We start from the raw sequence: 23,149 nt of genomic DNA on the forward strand, positions 1-23,149 counted from the left end.
AACTAGCACTTTGAATTGTGCCCGGAAACAAACTGGAAGCCTGTGGAGCTGTTTTAACAGGGGAGTTGTATCCAATGATCTAACGCCATAAGGTAGCAGATGTGTAGCAGACTGTAGCAGATTAACCTAATGACAACTCAAGACTACCTTGGAAGACATATGCACACACAACTATATGTTATATTATATTATTTATTTATTTATTGCATTTTTATTTCCTCTACTTTTCCTCCAAGAAAACCAAAGCAATGTACATCCTCATCCTCTCCATTTTATCCTCACAACAACAACCCTGTGAGGTAGGTTGGGCAGAGAGTCTGTGACTGGCCCAAAGTCACCCAGCGAGCTCCCATGGCATAATGGGAACTAGAACCCAGATCTCCTGGCTCCCAGTCCAACACTCTAACCAAGAAAACCTGACCTTTCATTCCTTTTATTGTGCAGTACATCCTACCCTGTCTCCACATCCATATGCAGGGCTTGGCAGAGGGGTTGGGCAGTGGGGCCAGTTGGCATGGGCCTACGATTTTGACGGTGCCTACTCCGAGTCCCCCTGGTAGATGCAAAGGGGGACCCTTTGGTGAAGATTTGTTAGAAAGTAGCTCTCCTCTTCAACAGAATTGACTTTGTTATGTCACTTTCATGTCGCTTTTCTGCAATCAGGGACATTTGTGGACTTTTTGAACTTTTGTGGCACTTTAAGCAGTTAGATGAGAAAGAGTTGTCACAAAATCAGTTTCAGCTGCGATACCCAAGTCATATTACAACTGATATTCAGACTGAAGTGCTTCTTCTTAAAAAAACAATAATGATGTGACTTTCAAACTCAATGCTGTTTCACTGAAGGAAATTTATGATCAAATTTTGAACTTGAGATTGGGCAATTTTTCCCCAAATGTCCTCATTGCGTTGTGCATTTTTCTGTCCTTGCCAGCAACAGTGGCCTCTAATGAGAGGAGCTTCAGTGTCCTAAAACGAATCAAGTCATACTTTCCATCCGCAATGGTGCAAGAACGTTTGAATGGATTAGCAGTTTTGAACATTAACATTGACAAGACAAAGTTGCTTGATTTTTCTGTTGTTGTTGATGATGAATTTGCCCAAAGAAAAGCACATAAAGCATTTCTGAATGTGAAGAAGTGATGTCTTATATACATCTTGAATAAAAGTGCTTGCCATTACCTTTTTTATAAATCATTCTAGTTCATATGTATTTAGAACGGATTAAAAAATACTTAATGAGCAGTTTGAAATGGAGCCTATATTTCCCATCTGGCCCGGGCCTATGACCAGCTTTGCCCAGCCCTGTCCATATGCATTGTTGTGCTTCATGCATCAGATGAATGGTGCCCTCAACTCTATGGAAGAACCTGCTGCAATACATTTGTTTGCTTTTAATGTGTCACAAGAGATGTTGCTGTTTGTGCTGTAGCAGCTTAGCTCAACTACCCTTTCCGGGATTAAAGGCTATTTCTTTGGCTCAGCTCACATTAATTTCACTGGGGGTTGTACTGAACTTCCTGGTGAAACTTCCACACCTTCCACATGCACATTTTGATATGCAGGTGCTCATCATGATCATCTTTATTGCCATGCCACCAAAAAGATTCCAAAATTGCAGGCAGCTCTGTTGATCCATATCAACAAACCAGTTCTAGTAGTTTTCAGCTCCACCAGAAGCAGGTCATTTATAAAGCTAATGGGTCTGGGGATATTCTTTCTCCTCCACCCACCCAGCTACTGGGTGGGTGGAGGATTGCAGCTAAGCTCAGATGGAGCAGAGAAGTCTGAGGAGGGTGGCAGATGACATCATGGTCCCTGCTAATCAAAAAGTCCAGGTGCCTCAAACTCACAAGCCCTGGCACCACTACAATACTGTCCACACCAGATTGGGTTTATGCCAGGAGAAGTTATTTGCCCCTGCCCACCTCTCCTAATGAGAACACCAGAGTTGCAATTTCCCGTTTTTCACTTTTCTGCTCTCTGATTGAGAAGAATTGCTCCCAGTGCCACAGCATACCTTCTTCCTGACACATTTTCTTCACACACTGTTTAGGTGTGTCATCCTCTTGGCTCCAGCAGTTCCTTTCTACCCAAGGCAGCCTTAAGGGTGTTGCATGTCAGCTGGAACGTGTTCAGGCAGTAAACTAGGGGGTTCGAGCAGAGGCCTCTCTCAGCCCTGTATCTCAGTGATGCTCTGGATTTTGCCAGGGGGGATGTCATTGAGGAAGCATATGCAGTCCACCAATCCAGCTGTAACTTGCATTTACAATGTCACAATGCATTTAGTTTCTAAGGCGGTGCAGGGGAACCCGTGGCCCTCCAGATGTTGTAGGACTCCAATTCTCATCAGCCCCAGCTACCTGGCCAATGGTGAGGGATGATCATCAAAACCTGGAGGGCCATAGGTTCTTCAATCCAATGCATCCAATTTACCTGGGCGTAATCTCCACTGAACACAGTGGGATTTACTTCTGAGTAAATATCCATAGGATTTTGCCTTCCCTCCCTCTCTCCCTTTCTTTCTTTCTCTCACTTTTACACACACACACACACACACACACACACACACACACACACACACCCTGGAATAAGCTGGGACATATTTAAGACACACCACCAGAAAGTTGTGTATGCAGCTCGGTAACTTTATTGACTAGCTTGATTGCACAGACTTTGATATTTTCACCACCCAAGGTTTTTCAGAACAACTTTGAATGTAGCTTAGACATATTTTGCCCCCCTCCCCTCCACCAGTGGCTTCCCCACTTTTAAATTTCCCTCCCCTTAAACTAAGGTTTGAAATCAGCCGAATTGCACATTGCTCTGGGACTGGTAAGAATACACCATGCGTAGTTTGGGAGCAGGCAGTGGGACACTCTGCAAGCATTCAGGTTAAATTTTTGCATTGAAAAAAAGAAAAGAAAAATAGAACAGAACGAAAACGAGACAATTAACTTCTTTAAACCTAAGAACATTGGGGGGATTTAAATACGTGTTACAGCAATTTTAGCTCAGTCAGTTAAACTATCTGGGAAACCGACATACAGTTCTATAATATCAATCCTTCTTCTTCTCTTTAGGTGCATCCTGTCCACCAGCCTCCTCTTGTTCATCTTCACCTTCCTTTTTCTCTCCCTCATCTGCTTCCTCAGCACCTTCTTCTTCTCCTCCCTCTTCTTCTCCCTCTCCTTCGCCTTCACCCTCCCCTTCTCCCTCTTCCTCCTCTCCCTCTTCTTCTTCTTTGGCCCCTGGAGGGAGAGAGAGAGAAAAGCATTACTACTACTACTATAACAACAACAACAACAACAACAACAACAGAAGTTTGAATGTAGGGTGGCATTGTCAAGGGGGTAGAGTGGGCAATAGATGACATTCCATAATAACTTGGAGAAGACCAGGAGTAACCCCTGTTTGAAACCATTAAAGTGGACTGTAAGATATTTCAGAAGTTTGCAAAGGAGCATGGCTGGCCCTATCATTAAATTAAGTGCTATTTATTTCAGTGGGGCCTTCTTCAAGCATGACCAAGTCCAGCTGCAAGCATTAGATTTCATAAATTGGCATTGCTTTTTAGAGAACTAATCAGTAGTACCTTCTTCCTCTCCTTCTTCACCTTCACCCTCTCCCTCTCCTTCACCCTCTTCTTTCTCCTCTTCCTCTCCTTCTGATGGGGGAGATTCTTTGGCTTCTTCTACTTTGGATGCTTCAATGGTCTCCTCAACTTCTATCTGTTCTTCTTGCACATGGCTGGAGTAGTATGCAGGGAAGGAACGGGCTGACATCAGGTAGGAACTGCTCTGTAAACCACTATAGGCTGATCTTCCGAAGGTTCCGGCACTCTGCGTATAGCCGCTGCTTATGCTTCCAACACTGGTGAAACTAAGTCGGGTCTCTTCACCTTCCAGTAGTTTTCTGGGAGGGAGAAGGAAGGAGATTAAAGGAAACACAGAAGCATTAGGAAATTGTACATCAATTCAAAACAAGATGGACATTTGTTAATGAATTTAAGGATATCAACTTTGGACATTGAAGGCTTCTCACGGGATTTAAAAGTCTTTAGGGGGGAACACACACACACACACACACTCAAGACACACAAACGAAAAGATATGATCGATCCATGAATGGATGTCCTAGGGCTAAATGTATCCCTCTGACAAAGTAGGCCATGGTTGTATTCAAAGCACCAGGCCACTCTCAGCATTCAGAGATTGTGTTTCCCTGAAATATCCCCATCCATTCCTTCCTCTAAGTCCAGTGCAAATTACCCAGGGGGGAAATAGGGCTGTGCTGTGCCAATAATAAATTCATCATGTGCATGTGGCATGCCAATGCTAAAACCGATTGAGCTCCAATACATCAAGATGAATTAAATTTTGTAGAATGAGGTGGACACTGTGCAATGGAGCTAAATACATACTCCCCAATGCAACACTAATTTACAGTGCAATCCTAAATGTGTCTACTGTAATCAGGTAACTTCCATTGATTTCAATTGGATTTACTCCCAGTTAAGGATGTCTAGGGCCACAGCTAGACCGAAGGTTTATCCTGGGATCATCCAGGGTTCGCCCCTGCCTGAGCACTGGATCCCCTGTGTGTCACCTAGATGAACAGGTTTGACCCCTGGACGATCCAGGGATAAACCTTAGGTCTAGCTATGGCATAAGATTGCAGCTTTACCAAAAATGTATGTTCCTATTTGAAACACTTATAGATTCACCAGGACCATTTTTATATGTTGCAAAGATTGCCTTTTATTACTCTTTGCCTGCTGGCTGAACTTTCAGCCATCCTACTATTGGTAACAAAGTGGAAAACTCTGTACAGAAGAAGAAGAAGAAGAAGAAGAAGAAGAAGAAGAAGAAGAAGAAGAAAAAGAAGAAGAAGGAGGAGGAGGAGGAGGAGGAGGAGGAGGAGGAGGAGGAGGAGATTCACCAGCCAGAGGAACAAGGTCTGCTTGGACAGTTGCAGACAAGTCTCCAGGACTCTTTTAGGGTGTAGAACAGGACTGGTGTGAAGGGTAGGCATGGTTGGGTACCTGCTGAAGGCCAACACCAAAGCAGGTGTCCACTGGCAAGATCATCCTGGCCTTGCTCCTCCTCTTCACCATTGCAACCTGCTTGTTCATTTGCCTCTTGCTTCAGCCAAGACAACAGTGAAGGTAAGGAGGAGGAGGAGCAGATGCCATGACCTACTTGCTCACTGGCTCTCTACCTGTCAAGTAAGCAAATGGTAGCAATGATGATGAAGAGGAGCAATAGTATGCAATGAGAAGGTAGACTCATTGAAGAAAGAGGGGGCCCACTGAGGATCTCTTCCCCAAGGGCCCTCTAAAACATGGAACCACCACTGACAAGGAGGTTCACTTACTCTCCCCCAAGTAGGAATTGATAGGTGCTGTTGAAGCTGGTACCACTGGCCTCCCTTGAGCAGCTGCATATGGGCAAATTAATAAATGATCAGTGGAGCTATCAAAGCTGCCAGCGGCCATCTCTTTGACACTGTGCATGTTCTCTATCTGCCTGCAGAAACTCCATTTGCAGTTCCAGCAAACATCACATGTATGCAGCATCCTTTGGTATCACCAATTCTAAACACAGCTAAGGACCTGCTGCATGCAGAAGTTCATTTTCATATGTGATTGTCATCTCATGTGGTGGTGGTGAGTGTGCCCTCAAGGAGGGTGTGTTGAACCTCAGGCTCAGGAGGTCAAATGTGGCCAACCTTGAGCCATGCCCCTTTCACCACATCACCAGGTAGCTCCCATTTTTTTTCTCCCCTAAATGTCAAGAATTTGGTGGTTTCCCAATTTGGGGGCAATCTTCTCCCCATTCTAGAAGGTTGAAATGTCTCTCTTAAGGCTTAGTTACTAGCAGCAAGAGCTAAAAGCTACAATATCCCAACATTCTGGGCCCTCCCCTTAGACTTTGGCCCTGCCCCCTTTGCCTGAGGCCCCACCCATCTCTGGGATGTGCCCCCCCTCCCCGAGATTCTCTAAACTGAATTCATCCTTTATACTGAAAGATGTTCAACAACACCCCTGCTTCAAGGTTTAATGCGCATTTAAATTACCATGAAGTCTAGCTGGGGGTGTTCTTTTTTAGGCAGAAGGAATACAACCAGGGTGTCAGGGACCACATTTCCTTGGAGGTAAATTGTCAGGTCCACATGGTGATGATGAGCAGGGCCAACAGTTAAACAAGATTGTAAGCTGAAATTTTCAGTGAAATCACTGGGGTATATTGGTTCGTTGTTTTGGAATTAGCAGGAAAGGAGAAGACTAGGAGTCAAATCTTGCACCTCCATTTTCAACCTTTTCCATATGTAAAGAAAAGCCACTGATTCCTTCAAACAAGACTGGTTAGGAAGGATCACAGGCTTCAACACCCAAAAGAAACTGCAGCTGAAATTGAAAAATCATTTTTTTAAAAATAAATAAATTTATGATTGCAGAACAATCCCCCACCATGATTACCTGTATGCTGCAATTTCAATGTCCAGAGCCATTTTCACATTTAGAAGATCCTGATACTCCTTTAGATACCTAGCCATTTCACTCTTGGTCGTTCTCAGTTCATTTTCTAATTTATTGACCGTGTCCTGTTGGAAAGAAGGAAAGGGTTAAGTTTATGAACTTATTTAATCATACAAAGCCCAAATGTGATGTGACCCTTGTATTGGGGTAGAGGCTCAATGCTGTCTTCATCAATGAGAGTATTCATCAATGAGAGTATCAATGGACAAAGAGTCATCCTACAATGTCCAAGACTTCCCTTTCATTTCACATGGTGTTTTAAGCTTCTCAAATCGTTTTCCTGGAATCCACTAAAGCAGGGGTGGAAGAGAATGTGTGGCCCACTGGATGTTTGTGGACTGCAATACCCATCAGCCCTAGTCAGCACAACAACAGGCCACATGTTCCTCATTCCTGCACTACAAGCTTCCTTCTGTTCCCCTCATTCTCTCTCTCTCTCTACTTTCATGATGGGTCAAAAACCAGGCTTGTATTTTATTTTATTTTAAGCCACTGGGTTGGATGCCATTTGAGTTGTGTTTGGATGAGACCCAATGAAATCAATGGGGAAGTCAATCATCATGATGACCTTAAGTCCCATTGATTTCAATGGTTCAACTCTAAACATGAGTAGATCTGCAACCAACCCACTATATTCTATTCATCCTACGAACAATACCACTTTCACATACAGGTATAAATCATCGTTTCTCCTCCTAAATTTTGTGAAGTAACCATGCTTAAGAAATGGGATGGAAAAACTGCTCCACAATTCAGTTAAACCAATTTAAGATTTGAAGTCAACTGATTTCTACCTGATACCAGGACTTGTATCCACAGGATGGTTACAATCCACCGAAGTCTAAGTAACATTGATTTCCTTTACATGCATTCTTACTTTTTCTCTTTTAATAGAGTGTATCCAATCGGCTTATGAATAGGATGTCCATCTCATTCAATAACAGCTAAGAATCTTGCCGCTTAAAGACTAATAAATGCATTACGGCATAAACTTTCATGAGATAGATCCATATAAGCTTATCGCATAATGAATATATTAGCTTTTAAGATGCCACAGGATTCCCTGTGGTTTTGCTGCAATAGACTAGCATGGTTCATCCTCTGGAAGTTGATGTCGGTGAAGTCCACAGAAATATTCAGTCTTAAAATCCAACTGATTCCATTTAACTGGGTTGTGGATTAATTTGCCAATAACAGATGATGGTCACAACCCTCAAATACTGGTGGGGGGGGTCAGGGGGTGTTTAATCCATAGCAAGTTTCCTTTATTTCCCACCACACTCTGGTAAGTTATTCTCCCAGTATCTTTTGAATGTTTCATTATGAGCTTGCTAATGAAAGGCATGAAGAATATTCCCATATCATTAGCATGGTATCATGTTCATTAGGGTGACCATATGTAAAGAAGGACAGGGCTCCTGTATCTTTAACAGTTGCATAGAAAAGGGAATTTCAGCAGGTGTCATTTGTATATATCGAGAACCTGGTGAAATTCCCTCTTCATCACAACAGTTAAAGCTGCAGGAGTTATACTAGAGTGACCAGATTTAAAAGAGGGCAGGACACCTGCAGCATTAACTGGTGTGATAAAGAGGAAATTTCCCCAGGTTCTCCATATATATAAATGACACCTGCTCAAATTCCCTTTTCATACAGCTGTTAAAGATACAGGAGCCCTGTCCTCCTTTTCATATGGTCACCCTACATTAACCATTTTGTGGTTAAGCAGCATGGTTTAGCGTGTTGTCTGAATGGGGCCACAATTAAACTGAAGTACTTTGGTTTACATTAGCTTCAATTCCATTGTTTCTAATGAGGCAAAGGATGCAGTAGGATTGACATCTGAGTAAGCAGGGTTAGGGTTACACTGCACTTCCAGTTTTGATCCAAAATTTGAAACTTAACCAGCTTGTAGTTTGAACTGTCTGTAAAATTGCAACAATATTGATCAGAATTAAAAGGGGGCATTTTAAAATGTTTTATTTCATAAGTTGAGGTTGCTCTGTAAAGGGTATTGTTCTATTTTGCTCTTTCTATGCAGATTGAGAAAAAAGAACTAGAAATCTTTCACAGAACAGCTTTTCTTCAACTGGTTTTACAGGTGATTGTTTTTAAACCATCTTTGTAATTCTACGGCCTTCTCATTAAACAAAACAAAACTACAACTATGTTCTTATTACTTTCCATTAAAAATAACTACGAAATTACACAATGGAATAAAAATTAGTATCACGTTCTAAGGGATTAATCTTACATCTTCCCGGTGCTAAATCTCTAATTGCTTAGCAGTTTTATTATATTTAGTGGTATCTAAATATTACAAATAAATAAATAAATAACCAATAAAATATGGGGCAGCCCTTGAGGGGTGAATTTAGATTGTTATGTCATGCAAGAAATTGCATAAGATTCCCTACCAACCTTTAAACTCCCAATGCAGCCTAATCTTAATCTTCATCATCATCATCATCATCATCATCATCTAAGTAAACCAGAATGAAGATTTAAAATCTTGCTTCTGGATTGTGCTTTAGCACAAAGGACAGGATTAGATAACATTTGAAGCCTTTACAGTCCTATGATTCAACAAATATGCTTTAGTTTAATTATTAAAGACTCCTAAGACTAAATTAGTTAAAACCCTTTTAGGTTTATCTAGTTGTGTGGATTACATCTGTGGTCACAGAACTGCTCCCTTAGCACTTATAAAGGTATTGCTGACATTCTTGGATCCTAGCAAGCAGCTATTTCAGCACTTGGTGTGCTGAACCACTCCCAGGTTAAAGTGGGTGGGGCAGACATGGGGGGGGGGACCAGTGGACGTTGGTGCATTGCACCACTACCTGCTTCGGAGCTGCTGCTACTGCAGCATGTTACACCCAAGATGATATTTTAAAAGCTTTTGCTTGTCCAGTATGAGGTACAATCTGGCAATCCCTAAGCAAGTTAAGCAGAATGCATGAGTTTAAAACCAAGTCAGCTCTTTGATTGCAGAAAGATGAAATTGACAAGTGTCCCCAAATCATGCTAGCTCCCGACATGGACTGAATTAGAAGAAAGTTATCAAGGGGTATTGGAGTTACCAAGGGATATTGGATACAGGGACTGTTTCCACTCCATGAGGAAACTCAGCAATGGGCAAAACTTCCAACAAAAAATACCTGCTACCCACACAGATTCATAAAATAACCCAAACAAGGGTGTACGTTTGAATCCATCAGTGTCACGAGTTCACAGCCTGTGGGCACTACTTGCCACCTCTTTGTTCATCTCCTAAATCTTGGCAGGAATGTGCCCCTTAGAGACCTAAACAAACTGCCCAACTCACAACCTGATCAAGCAGATTCCAAATGATATGTGGCACATTCCTATGCATGTGTGCTATGAAATAAGTCAAACTGAGCTCAGTGTGGTTTATCCCGAAGTAAGTGTGCATGGGATGGTGCTGATATGGAGTTGATGGAGCTGGTCAATGATTCCTATTTAAAGGGGGGATTTTCTTAAAAGCAAGGACCATTAAAATCTATGGGCCATATTCCCAAATCAGCTTGGGATGGAAATTGACTAAATTCCATGTATACCTGCTTCCTTAAGCTGTGGATCAGGGTATTATCTTCTGAAGCTCATCCCATTAGTTTTAGCACTATTTCTTTCTGACAAGGATGCTTAGGTTTCACAGGCAAATTGCAGACTGATGCAAGGCAAAAATTGGGGGTTCAAAGTGGATCAACAGAGTTTCAGCCTTCAGAGGGTATGCGGCAAGTTCCAATTCTTTTTGCTTACCAATCTTAGGAAAGGTTACCAAAAATTGAAATCCTGCTGTACCCCATCCCCACACTGAATATTTTTTTTAAAAAAAAAAGAAAGAAAGAAAGAAAGAAAGAGAAGTACCAGAACACAAAAGTTGCTTGGAAACCAGATCTCCTGTCTGGGGAAGAGGGGGATACCATTGGTACAGATGAATCATTTCCAAGTGGACATATCCTATGAATAGTGTACATGTTCAAAAGCAGAATGCTATATTACTCCACATTTTCCAGAGCTGAACAGGTTCTGGGGCTGAGCCATTTGAAGCCCCTGCCTCGGATTAGCCCCCAGCGGTCCACCTTAACCAAGGCTGAATCCAGGATCTGCCTTCTGCTTGTAAAAGGTCCCTCTGCCTGACTTTTTGGGGTGCCCCAAACCCCCCTCCACACACACACACACACACGCCACAATTCACTCTGTTCAGCAGAATCTCCTGACTCTCTGTGTAGCATTTTTAAGTTACAGGAGGGGCTGCCATGGGAAGGAGCATGTGGGAAAGTCCACTGCAGCCAGCATAGTTGATCCAGCGTAAATCTGGATCCAACCCCCAGTTTGTGGATTGGGATGTCATATGGAAATAAGTTCCACTGCTTGCAAGGGAACTGATTTCAGGTAAAGGCCAAGGGCATTAGCCAAGTCAGAGAGGATCTTTTCCCAGCAGTAGAATTCACATCTTCTGCAGATGTCCACACACACACACACTTCCCTGCAGCAAAGCATGAAGTGTGAATGACAGCTACACATATTGAGGGATTCTCCTTTGGAATGTGCCCCATCCCTGCAACCCAGAGTCCATCGTTTTGTTTTGTTTTTCAACCGGCACGTCTGCTCTTCCCACTTTTAACTCTTTGGCTGCAGGAAAGGCCAAGCCAAAGAGATGGAGAGGTTAAGGGGAAGACCTGATCACACATCTCCCCAAGGTTTTGGTGAAGTTTGGAAACATGGAATGAGATCAGGGCTGCCAGACTGGGAAGGGGAAGGCTCCTCTTGCCCCTGCACCTCTTCCCTGATAGAAATCTCCTCTCACCTCAAAATGCTACAAGACGTTTGTGAAGATGGGGTGGGAAGGAGTAGGGACAGGTACCCATCTTACTGCATAAAGTGCTGGGATGCTCTGGGATGTCAAAGAGAATGATGCCAAGGGCCGCATCTCCAACTGCCTGGCTGCAGAGAAAGGGACACCCCTTTGCACAAGCACATGCCCTGCTGCAGAAGGGGAAAGAGACATCCGTTCATGTGCGCACACTCACAGACATCAGGCTGGTTTTCAGTGAGAACTCTAACGGGGCAATCCAAGGTTCTGAAACTGGGCACTATCCAAGGTGCTGAAGCTTGAAGAGCTCCTTCAGAGTTCTGGCTGGTTCTGAGTGAAACCCAGGGCGGGTTCGTCCCACTAACATTGGAGCAGCGGAGGCTCTTGGATCGTTGCCAGCAGCGCTCCGAATCCACTCTGCATTGAAGTCAGAACCAGCCAGAACTCTGAAGAAGCTATGCAATTTGGGGATAGGGTTCAGACCCTTGGAGAGCTTCTTTAGAGTTCTGGCTGCTTCTGACTAAAACCCAGAGGGGCTTCAGAGCACCACTGATTTCTGCACAGTGGAGGCTGCTGGCTCCATTTTTGATGGGGCTGTGATAGTCAGAACCAGCCAGAACTCTACAGGAGCTCTCCAAAGTGCTGAACCCATTTGGGGGATAGGGTTCAGCCGTTGGAGAGCTCCTTTAGAGCCCTGGCTGCTTCCGACTGCCACCCAGCATGGTTTCCCGCTCCCGCCACAGGGGCGCCCGCAGCTTCACACCCCCACCCCCGCCGGCCCGATCCTGCCCAGCCCACCTGGAGGGCGGCGATGTCGGCGTTCTGCTTGTCCTCCAGCTCCAGCAGCTGCTTCTCGAGGGCCTCGTTCATGCCGCGGGTGGCCTCGATCTCCAGCGTCTTGGCCTTGAGCAGGCGGCGGCTCTCGGAGACCTCGTCCTTGGCGGCGCGGACGGCGTCGGTGTTCTTGGCGGCGCTCTCGGTGAGCACGGTGAAGCGGCTGCGGAACCACTCCTCGGCGTTCTGCATGTTGCGCGCCGCCAGCTTCTCGTACTGGGCGCGGATGTCGCGCAGGGCCGAGGACAGGTCGGGCTTGGCCGACACGTCCATCTCGAGCGAGAGGTGGGCGTACTGGATCTGGGCCTGCAGCTCGGCCAGCTCCTCCTCGTGCACCTTCTTGAGGAAGGCCAGCTCGTCCAGCAGGCTGTCGATGCGCTTCTCCAGCTCGGCGCGGGCCAGCGCCGCCTCGTCGGCGCCCTTGCGCGCCTCCAGCAGCCGGCCCTCGGCGTCCTCGCGGCTGAGCACCTCCTCCTCGTAGCGCGCCTGCAGGGCCCGCAGCGTGTCCTCCAGGCTCTCGCGCTCGCCCTGCAGCGCCTGCTTCTCGTGCGTGGCCTCCTCGGTGGCCAGGCGCAGCTCGCGGATCTCCTGCTCGTAGAGCGCGCGGAAGCGCGACGGCTCCGCGTGCTTCTGGCGCAGCACCAGCAGCTCGGCTTCCAGCACCTTGTTCTGCTGCTCCAGCTCGTGCACGCGCTCGATGAAGCAGGCGAAGCGGTCGTTGAGGTCCTGCAGCTGCGCCTTCTCCTGGCTGCGGATGGTCTTCAGGTCGTTGCTGATGGCCGCCACCTGCGTCAGGTCCAGGCTGTCCACCGACGGCAGCAGCGAGGAGGAGGACGAGGACGTGTAGCTGCGGCGCACCGACACCGACGACACGGGCGCCGACAGGCTCGAGTAGGTGGAGCGAGCCAGGCCGTAGCCGCCGACGCTGCCGACGCCGACGCCGCTGCTGCTCCGGGCGCTGGAGAGGTGCACCCGGGCGGCGGAGCTGTCCGCATAGCGCCGCTTGTACGATGGGAAGTAGGTCTCGTAGCCGTAAGTGCTCATGGTGCTGATGGAGAGAGCGGCGGCGGCTCCGGCGCTGCTGAAGGAAGGGAACGAGAACGAGAACGAGAAGGAGGAGGAGGAGGAGGAGGAGAAGGGGGAGGGAGCGAAAGAGGAGAGGCCACCGTCTAACCGAGGGGGAGAGGCTGCTCTGCGGCTTGCTGCTCGCGCCTGCCCCTATTTATACCGCCAGGGCAGGGAGGGCTCTCTGACGCAGCCCAGGCGAGCTCGCCGGACGCCGTGCCAAAGGAGCCAGCAGCCAGGCTCGGCGCTGCGCAAAGGCGAGGCGAGGCGGGGAGGCGGGCGCAGCCTTTCCGGCCCTCCTGAAGGATCTGGCGGTGGCAGCAAAATGATCTGGGCCTCGGGTGGGGGTGGGGTGGGGAGGGCGGTTGATCTCTCTTGCGGGACCATCACCCCCGTTCCAAGGTTTGAGCCACGCCTACTTAGCAGCCCCGCCCATCTTTAGCCGCGCACCATCTGCTCAGACCTAATTTCACCCCGATGTGAGAACTGCAAGAGAAGGTTGCAGAGGGGAGTGCTCCTGTTCAGGGTGGCAGCCAGCCACGCCCTTTTCCAGGATACTCCATTGCCTTCCCCCACTTTTCCATTTTCTCCAGGGGCAAGGCTGAGCATGCTGGGTCCTCATTAGACTCTTTGGAGGGATTTCCCCACCCCCCCTCATAAGATCCCCTCCGCCCAAAAAAGCATGGTGTACTTCTGCAACCTCCGGGGTTCCCCAGAGCATGCTGATACCTCCCTCTTGTTTATGGGTAGTGTAGTGTTAGCTGCATTAGGATACATTTCAGTGAGGCTGTGAATCCATTCTGGGTTTCAGTCAGAATCAGCCCAAACTCTAAAAAGAGCTATCCAAGGTGCTGAACCCAATTTGGGGATAGGGTTCAGCATCTTGGATTGCTCCTTTAGAATCCTGGCTGGTTCTGATTGGAACTCGAAATGGATTCACAGCCCCAGCAAAAATTGAGCTATTATCCTCCACTGGACTCTGACTACTAGTGGTCATATTTTCTGTAGATCATAGAATCATAGAATCATAGAGTTGGAAGGGGCCTATAAGGCCATCAAGTCCAACCCCCTGCTCAATGCAGGAATCCTTCCTAAAGCATACCTGACAGATGGCTGTCCAGCTGCATCTTGAATGCCTCTAGTATGTGGAGTCCACAACCTCCCTAGGTCATTGGTTCCATTGTCGTACTGCTCTAACAGTCAGGAAGCTTTTCCTGAAGTCCAGCCAGAATCAGGCTTCCTGTAACTTTAGTCCATTATTCCATGTCCTGCACTCTGGACTGATCGACAGTTGGATGAAAGTATCAACCAGTGTGTAAGAGTGAAAAAATAAATGAATGCCATGATTGGGATTATTAGGAAAGGGTTTGACAATTAAATGGCCAATATATTAATGCCTGTAGTAAGATACATTTTGGCTCCCACAACTTTGCATTGTTCCTCCTGGCAGATCTCATGTGCCTTTAACAATGCTGATAGAAATACCGGTGAGTGGGGGAGGGATCAAGTCTCAGTAGCAGACTACATGCTTTGCACACAGAATATCCCAGGTCCAACCCCGGCATCTCCAGGTAGGACTAGGGAAGACTGTTGGAACACCTGGAGAGCTGGGTGAGCAAATATCCTGACCTGATATGGAGGGACCATAGCTCAGTGATAGAGGACAAGTTTTCAATCGCAGCTTTTAAAGCTCAGCTAAAAACTTTTCTTTTTCCTAAAGCTTTTAAAACTTGATTTTGTTCTGACTTTTATACTGTTAGTTTTACTCTACCCTGTGCCTGTTTAGTGCATTCTCTTCCCCTTCTTATTGTTTTATTATGATTTTATTAGAATGTAAGCCTATGCGGCAGGGTTTTGCTATTTTATTGTTTACTCTGTACAGCACCATGTACATTGATGGCGCTATATAAATAAATAAATAATAATAATAATTAAGGATGTACAGACTTTGTTAAATCCGTTCCATTGTACCATCATCCACATAAGCAGATTTTTTAAAACCAGAACTTTGTTCCACTTGCTCTAATTTGCATTACTGCTAATTCACTCTAGTGTTAATGTGCACTTGCACATTAGTTGACACGAATTAATAGGAATGTGCATTAGTGCAAATCCCCCCCCCCGAAGTGAAAAACCAATGCATATGTCCGCAGAAGAAATCCAAACTCAATTGAAACTGCTGCTGATTTCTCTGACATCTCAAATGTTCATGCACACAATCTTCAGAATCTCAAGTTAAAAGGATCAGGTGATTGGAAGGACATCTGCCAAAAAAAAACAAAAAAAAAAAAACCCTGTTGCTGCCCAGGTAGGCAGTATTGGGCTATATGGACAAATAGTCTGTCCTGGTATGTGGCAGCTTCCTAGGTTCCTAAATTAAACCCATGCTCCTTTTTGCAGAATGCCATTGCACTGATGGGGAAAGTAGTGGCTGTTAAATGTGCACATGCTCAAACAGGCCTGGACAACTTGTCACCTTTCAGAGGTTTTCGTCTACAACTCCCATCAGCCCTAGCCAACATAGCCAATGGTGAGGGGATGAGGGGAGTTGTAGGCTAAAACACCTGGAGGGGCACCTATTGGTCTTAGAATCCCACCCGAGATGTCTGCAGCATTGGCTAAAGTTCATCAGGAGTTCAGGGGGACACCCCTCCTTAAATTCTTCATATGGTCTAGAACCTTATTTCTGGGACGGAAAATAGGTTGTGAATCTGAAGCTCAGCATGAATTGAGCCCCAATGGTGAGGGATAATGGAAATAGGAGGCTAAAACATTTTGAGAGTCACAAGTTGCTTAGGAGAGACTCCAGCCTGAGGTTCCCCACCACTGTTCTATCATCCAGCCACCTGAATCTCCACCTCTCCTCTTTCTCCCTTTTCTTCCCTCATTCAGGCATGGTGCTTCAATTTTATTTATTTTTATTTTTTTGTCCAATGAAATTGACTCTAGTCCCCAAATGTTTCTCCTGCAATAATATCACCTCTTATTCTTTAAGATTCCCCAAGACTCTTTCTGTCGCAAGAAACTACTGTCGATATCCCCTCTGAAATTTATACATGGTATACCATTTGAGAGGTGGGGGTTAGCTTTCCTATTTCCCACCTCTGTTATTTGTATGGAAAATTTTACATTGTACACTCAGTTTTAAATACAGCTTCCTTTGCTTGGCAGGAGCACATGGATCTGTGTGCAGCTTCCTCATGTGACAAATTGGTGAACTATCTGGGTAAAGCTATCTGGGTAAAGTGCCTTCAGAGACCCTGGACTGACTTTGCCAACCTAGGCTGGAGCCCGTCTCAACAGGAAAGAATATAAGGGCAGAACAAGACAGTCTACTAATCATATTAGTGTAGCTGAGCCTGCTATTTTTCTTTACTCTTGTGTGAGCATGTAGGGTCTCTACCTGGACCAGGACCATGGCACTATGGGAGAAATTTCCCAAAATTACAAAGAGAGAGAGAGAGAGAGAGAGAGAGAGAGAGAGAGAGAGAGCACCAGAGGGGGGCTTTAAAAAGAGGAAACTAAGTCTCCATTGGAATCGATGGAGACTTTTGTTTTCTTTTTTTAATACTCCTCCCTACCATGAGGAATAGAATTTGGTGGTGGGGGAAGGTTTAATCTTTTCCTTCCAGAGCAGCATGGTCCAGAACCAATTCAGGACCCCACACTCTTAAAAAAAAAAAAGTAAAGAAAAATACACCAACTACACCAACATGCTTAAAAGAACGTATAGGTTACTCTTAAATGACTTCCTATTCCAGTTAGGCCTTGCTTGAGCAACGAATCTTCTTGAACTCTGGATGTTCCTGTATCATTGATTATTCCTTGGTTCTGACTTTTGACTTGTCCCACAGCTTCTGGTTCCCAGCTCTTGCCCATGACCCTCCCATGACACTGTTACCATATCCACGCATGACACGAGGAGCAGCAGAGAGTTTCTGAGTCATGCATGCTACCTGTCCTCGTTTCACAATGCAGGTGATGTCACCTATTGAGTCTCTTGTGATAGTTGGCTCTCATCTCCCCTCTTCACTTTCCTCTTCACCCCTTCATGCCACCCTGAGATCCCCGTAATAATAGGGTGGGATGCACATATTTTAATAAATAAATAATAAATAATGGTTCTCCCTTCTAGGGGGTCATCTGGGACTCAAGAGCCTGAGACTTAGTGGGCAGGGCTTGGCAGATGGGGGTGGAGCCTATTACAGTCTGGGTGGAACCTAATCACACTTGTAAAGGATGTCACCTGGTGGGTCAAAGCCAAACTCTGCCTGGTGGCTCATGATCAGTGCTTCATTGATTTGAAGTGGTGCTAATACCAAAACACATGCAAACCAAGCAAAAACTGCCTCCCTTGGTTCCTCCTTCAGAAGCCAGTGCCTTCTCCTAGAGGGTTGCAGAAGAAAGCTAAAACCTTCATGGACTCACCTTGAAGCCCTGTTCATTTCAATGATGTTTGACCAGTCTTAATTGTGCCCAATCTTAATTAGTGATGTGGTAATTAGTGGTACTGTTTAGGGTAGGGCTGGGCAGCTTGTGAGCCTTTAGAAGATCTTGAACTACAACTTGAAATGCTGGACTCCTCAAGTGCTCCTCAGATAAACCTCAGGAACGTTGAACAAGTGGCACCCTCAGACGTCCTCCTTCTGATGATCACAGAGATCAGGCAGGGTAGGGACATATGAGGTGAGGCGCTCCCTACGGTAACCTGGTCCCAAGTTGAGTAGTGCTTTATAAGTTAACAACAACACTGTGAATTATTAGAAAAGGAATTGAGAATACAACTGCCAGTATCATACTGCCTTTATACAAATCTATGGTGCGACCATACTTTGAATACTGTGTGCAGTCCTGGTCACCCCACCTAAAAAAGGGTATTATAGAGCTGGAAAAATGATTAAGAGGCTGAAGCATCTCCCCTACGAGGGAAGGTTACAACAACTGGGATTGTTTAGCTTGGAAAAAAAGGAGGCTTAGGGGAGACATGACAGCAGTGTACAAAATTATGCATGTTGTGGAGAATGTGAATAAGGAGACATTTTGTCTCCCTCTCCCAGAATACTAGAACTCCAGGTCATCCCATGAAACTGATTGGTGGGAGATCCAGAACAGATAAAAGGAAGTCCTTCTTCACACAGCACATACTTAAACTATGGAATTCATTACCACAAGATGTAGTGATGGCCACCAATATGGATAACTTTAAAAGGGGATTGGATAAATTCCTGGTAGAGAAAACTATCAGTGGCTACTAGCCCTGATAGCTAAGTGCAATCTCCAGTGTCAGAGGCAGTAAGTTAATGAGCACTAATGCACATTAGTGCTAATGGAAATTAGTGCAAGTAGAGCAAAATACTGGTTTAAAAAATCTGGGTGGATGGAAAACACAGGCAGAACAGATTTAACAAAGGGCATACATCCCCAAACCCAGTACTGTTTTCTCTGACTGGCAGCAGCTCTCCAATGTTTCAGGCAGACGTCTTTCCCTTCATCTGTGTGCAGAACATGAGTTACTGTCTCTCCTCATTACCACTGCCCTTCCACTCTTAAAAATACCGTGTAACTTGCAGCTCCCTCTTTCGAACTTCCGGACGACCTCTGTGTTACCATGTTCACCCAGAATATATTCTTCCAGGTATGCAAAGGCTGAATGCCAGGTACACTGCCTCTGCAGAGAGTGACCTCTGAATCAGCTCCACAGTCTGCTAGATTTACAGCATCAGCATTTGGGTGCCTCTTGTGACACTGCAGAAATGCAGAGATGTTCCTTGAAACATGCATGGCAATACACTGGGGACGCATGAGACCTCTTGTGGCAAAAGCAGCAGGACTGTGGTTCTTCAAGAAGGATGCTGGTGTTTGCAAAAGGGATTGGATTTTAGGTGGGATTTGGGATGCTTCTCTTTTAAAATGCATTATGTCCATTTGTCATTCCCCACAACTTCCTACTTTCCATCTTCTCCCCTGCAGTATTGGCACTGCAGTGGCCTTTATTAGAAGGGTCAACTATTCACAGTGGTTTTGACCTCAATTTGAGAAGATCCAATGTGAGACAGCAGAAAGTATAATGCAGGTCTCTGCTTAGAGCTGAGTAAACTCTCCCTGCTCACATTGGATTGGCTTCAAAATGGGCTAAGCCATTCCGTCCCCAACTGGGAAATAACTCAGCTAATTTCTGAACTAATCCATTTTTTTTTCTGGGTACAACCTTGGAAAAGAGCTCTGTGCCAGCCTTCTCACAAGCTGCTGCTCTCCAGATGTTTAGGACTACCAACTCTCATCAGCCCCAGCCAGTGTGGCCAGTGGTCAGGCATGATGGGAGCTATAGTCCAAAATATATGGCAGTACTAGTGGGGATAAGCATCCCCATGAGCACACAGGAGGCCTTCATGTACTGGGTCCATTTGCCCAGTTGCAGTTTTTCTGGCTTGGGGTTGAGGAAGCTACGGCCTCTCCTGGACAGGGAGAGCTTGCCCATGGTGGTACAGGCATTGGTGACCTCAAGATTGGATTACTGCAATGTGCTCTATGTGGGGCTGCCCTTAAAGCTGCTCCAGAAGCTGCAGCTAGTGCAGAATGCAGCAGCTCGGCTGTTGTCTGGAGCTGCCCCTTTCCAGCATGCAACTCCTCTGCTGAGGGAACTGCACTGGCTGCCTATTCACTACCGGGCCAGGTTTAAGGTCCTTGTACTAGAGTACCAAGCCCTAAACAACTTGGGACCAGGATCCCTGAGAGAGCGTCTTCTTCCCTATCAACTTGCCCAGGTACGGAGCATCCAAGGGCCTGTTCCTGGTGGTTCCACATAGATCCATCCTCCGATTGGAATCCACCAGGGAAAGAGCCTTCAGCGTGGTGGCCCCCCTCCTATGGAATTCCCTGCCTTTGGAGGTCAGGCAGGTGCCAACTTTGTATTCCTTTCAGCGCCTCCTGAAAACGCCATTTTCACTTTGCATTTTGCTTTTTTAAACATCTATTTTAATGTGTTTTTATTCTGTTTCTATTTTATTTTATCTTGTACACCACTCCGAAATTTTGAATAGGGAGCAGTATATAAATATTGTAAATAAATAAGAATGTTTGGTTTGCATTGTAATGCAAACTTACCTAGTGTTGCATCTTCAAACCAAAATGAGGATAAAAAAATAGTTATCCCTTAAAACTGGATTTTATCCCTTACAATGGATTTCTGCTATAAAAAATGCAAACAAACATGAGTATATTCCAAAAATGTATACATTAAAGGGACATATACATATATTAGGGAAGGTGCACATAAATACACTTGTTAATGAAAATAACATTTGAAAATGCATTGTATTCAGAAAATTGTTTGCAAAAAGGTGGGTATTAACCAGAACTGTGCACAAAAATGCATGGATTAGGTGAAATGGGTACAAAAACGCATATGAATTTTCATGTGAAAATATCAGACTTCAGGACAAATCAAACTTAAGATGGGAAAAATGAGAAATGGAGAAAAAACGAAACTAACAGATTCATCCATCCCTGAGTACAGCCCTTGAAAATGGGATGTCTCCTCCCATTCAAGACTAATGTCCCTGTGTCAAAATTCAAATTGTAAGCTCCTTGGGGCAGAGACCATCCGACTCAGGAGAAAGAAGATGCACATGTTAATAAACTGGACTTGAACTGAAGAAATGTCCATGGTTTGTTGCCTTTCCCAACCTGATGCCTTCCTGATGCTTTTGATTACAACTCCCATGAGCCCTCACCAGCATGGCCAATGGTGGGGAAAGTGAGAGTTGTATTCCCCCCCACAAAAAAAAAAAAAATCTGGTGGGAAAGGGATGCTTATTAGCTTTTGGCTCAGGATTTATTTATTTATTTATTTATTTATTTATTTATTTATTACACTTTTATACCACCCAATAGCCGAAGCTCTCTGGGTGGTTCACAAAAATTAAAACCATAATAAAACAATCAACTGATGGGATTCCCTTGAAACTTGGTGTGCGTGTGTATACATCCATGAGGTGTCATGGTGCCAGACTTGAGGTTTCTAACTTTCACAGAAAAAAAGTTGTATTATTATTAGTAGTATTATTTATTTATTTATTTATTTATTTATTTATTTATTTATATAGCACCATCAATGTACATGGTGCTGTACAGAGTAAAATAATAAATAGCAAGACCCTGCCGCATAGGCTTACATTCTAATAAAATCATAATAAAGCAATAAGGAGGGTAAGAGAATGCACCAAACAGGCAGTATAAAAGTCAGAGCAAAATCAAGTTTTAAAAGCTTTAGGAAAAAGAAAAGTTTTTAGCTGAGCTTTAAAAGCTGTAATTTAACTTGTAGTTCTCAAATGTTCTGGAAGAGCGTTCCAGGCGTAAGGGGCAGCCGAAGAGAATGGACGAAGCCGAGCAAGGGAAGTGGAGACCCTTGGGCAGGTGAGAAGCATGGCATCAGAGGAGCGAAGTGCACGAGCGGGGCAATAGTGTGAGATGAGAGAGGAAAGATAGGAAGGAGCTAGACAGTGAAAAGCTTTGTAGGTCAACAGGAGAAGTTTATATTGGATTCTGAAGTGAATTGGAAGCCAATGAAGAGATTTCAGAAGTGGAGTAACATGGTCAGAGCGGCGAGCCAAGAAGATGATCTTAGCAGCAGAGTGGTGACCAGAAACCAATGGACTGATGTGAGAAGGAAGGCAGGCCAGTGAGAAGAAGGTTCAATGCAACCCTATGGGGGGGGGGGGAACGGAGCTCCGATCTGGATCCGGAGCTCCGCAGCGGAGCAGAGCGGACATAGGCGGAGCGGGGGCAGAGCGAAGCGGCCCGATCCGCAAATCACGGATCTGGAAGAGAAGAGAAGCGGAGCGGGGGGTCTGTGCACACCCCTAGTTAAAGCCATGGTTTAAGGTGTCTTCTGAATGGGGCCATTTTTGTTTCACAACAGAATAAAAGATAGATGCAACATTGGGCGGGGTCGTGCATGTTCCAGAACTACCCCAGCAATGTGAATAGGACTATTTTGAGACAAATAAGTTGCAGGTTTCCTCCTTAGGAAAGGTTATTTTACAATGCATTTTGAACCCCAAATTTCTTTGTTCACCGAGACATGGGCATTATCTGTGCTTTTATTTAAGTTGTTCCTTTGACCCACTCATGTCCTGCTTGTGGGTTTCCCGACAACACCTGGTCTGCCACTGTGTGATCTGACTGGTTCTGACTGAAACCCCAAACATTGGGCTAGATGGACCCTGTATGGCTCTTCTTTTGTCTTTATGTGTGTGTGTTTTAAATTTCTTTTTCATTGATTTTAAATATTAAAACAACTTTATAAACAATTTTAACACAACTTCATGGGTAAGTATACCAAACCATACGTAATATAATACATTTTGTTATGATGTTCTTCAACTTCAGCAAGAAAGATACAGACATATACAAAATAATAATAATAATAATAATAATAATAATAATAATAATAATAATTAGCTCATGCAGGTAAGTTCAATTCATTATCCATATACTTTTTTTCATTGTAACCACAAATTTTGAAAGGCAGCTGGGACTTGTATTGTTGCTTCATCTTGATTTGTGTATGTAATACACAAATAGAAACCAAACAGTTACAAGATGGGGGATACTTGGCTCAGCAATACTACAAACGAGAAGGATCTTGGAATTGTTGTAGATCACAAGCTAAATATGAGCCAACTGTGCGATATGGCTGCAAGAAAGGCAAATGCTATTTTGGGCTGCATTAATAGAAGTATAGCTTCCAAATCACGTGAGGTACTGGTTCCTCTCTATTCGGCCCAGGTTAGGCCTCATCTAGAGTATTGCGTCCAGTTCTGGGCTCCACAATTCAAGAAGGACTCAGATAAGCTGGAGTGTGTTCA

At 45.0% G+C, this 23,149-nt stretch overlaps 1 protein-coding gene across 2 annotated transcripts; it reads right to left on the bottom strand.

The window, feature by feature from the left end:
* Positions 1–2,633: 2,633 nt before the first annotated feature.
* Positions 2,634–13,297, bottom strand: NEFL (neurofilament light chain). Of its 2 annotated transcripts, XM_063139415.1 has the most exons (4): positions 12,180–13,296; positions 6,482–6,606; positions 3,596–3,915; positions 2,634–3,242 (listed from the first exon to the last, which is right to left on the bottom strand). In XM_063139415.1, the coding sequence occupies exons 1-4, from the start codon at positions 13,257–13,259 to the stop codon at positions 3,061–3,063; spliced, it is 1,707 nt and encodes a 568-aa protein (XP_062995485.1). In that variant the 5' UTR covers positions 13,260–13,296; the 3' UTR covers positions 2,634–3,060. The 2 variants fall into 2 exon arrangements, with proteins under 2 accessions (XP_062995485.1, XP_062995484.1); XM_063139414.1 differs by lacking the exon at positions 2,634–3,242 and having other exon boundaries at positions 3,325–3,915; positions 12,180–13,297.
* Between the last annotated feature and the right edge of the window lie 9,852 nt (positions 13,298–23,149).

Source organism: Elgaria multicarinata, chromosome 12 (genome assembly GCF_023053635.1).
Source record: "Elgaria multicarinata webbii isolate HBS135686 ecotype San Diego chromosome 12, rElgMul1.1.pri, whole genome shotgun sequence".
NCBI classification, from domain to species: domain Eukaryota; kingdom Metazoa; phylum Chordata; class Lepidosauria; order Squamata; family Anguidae; genus Elgaria; species Elgaria multicarinata.

What these genes read in the sequence shown, in the direction of transcription:
- NEFL (XM_063139415.1), bottom strand. Translation starts at nt 13,259, where the DNA reads ATGAGCACTTACGGCTACGAGACCTACTTCCCATCGTACAAGCGGCGC. An exon ending in ATTGAAATTGCAGCATACAG is followed by an intron (nt 3,916 to 6,481) that starts GTAATCATGGTG and finishes TCTCCCTCCCAG; the next exon opens with AAAACTACTGGAAGGTGAAG. An exon ending in TGAAGAAGGAGAGGAAGAAG is followed by an intron (nt 3,243 to 3,595) that starts GTACTACTGATT and finishes CAGGGGCCAAAG; the next exon opens with AAGAAGAAGAGGGAGAGGAG.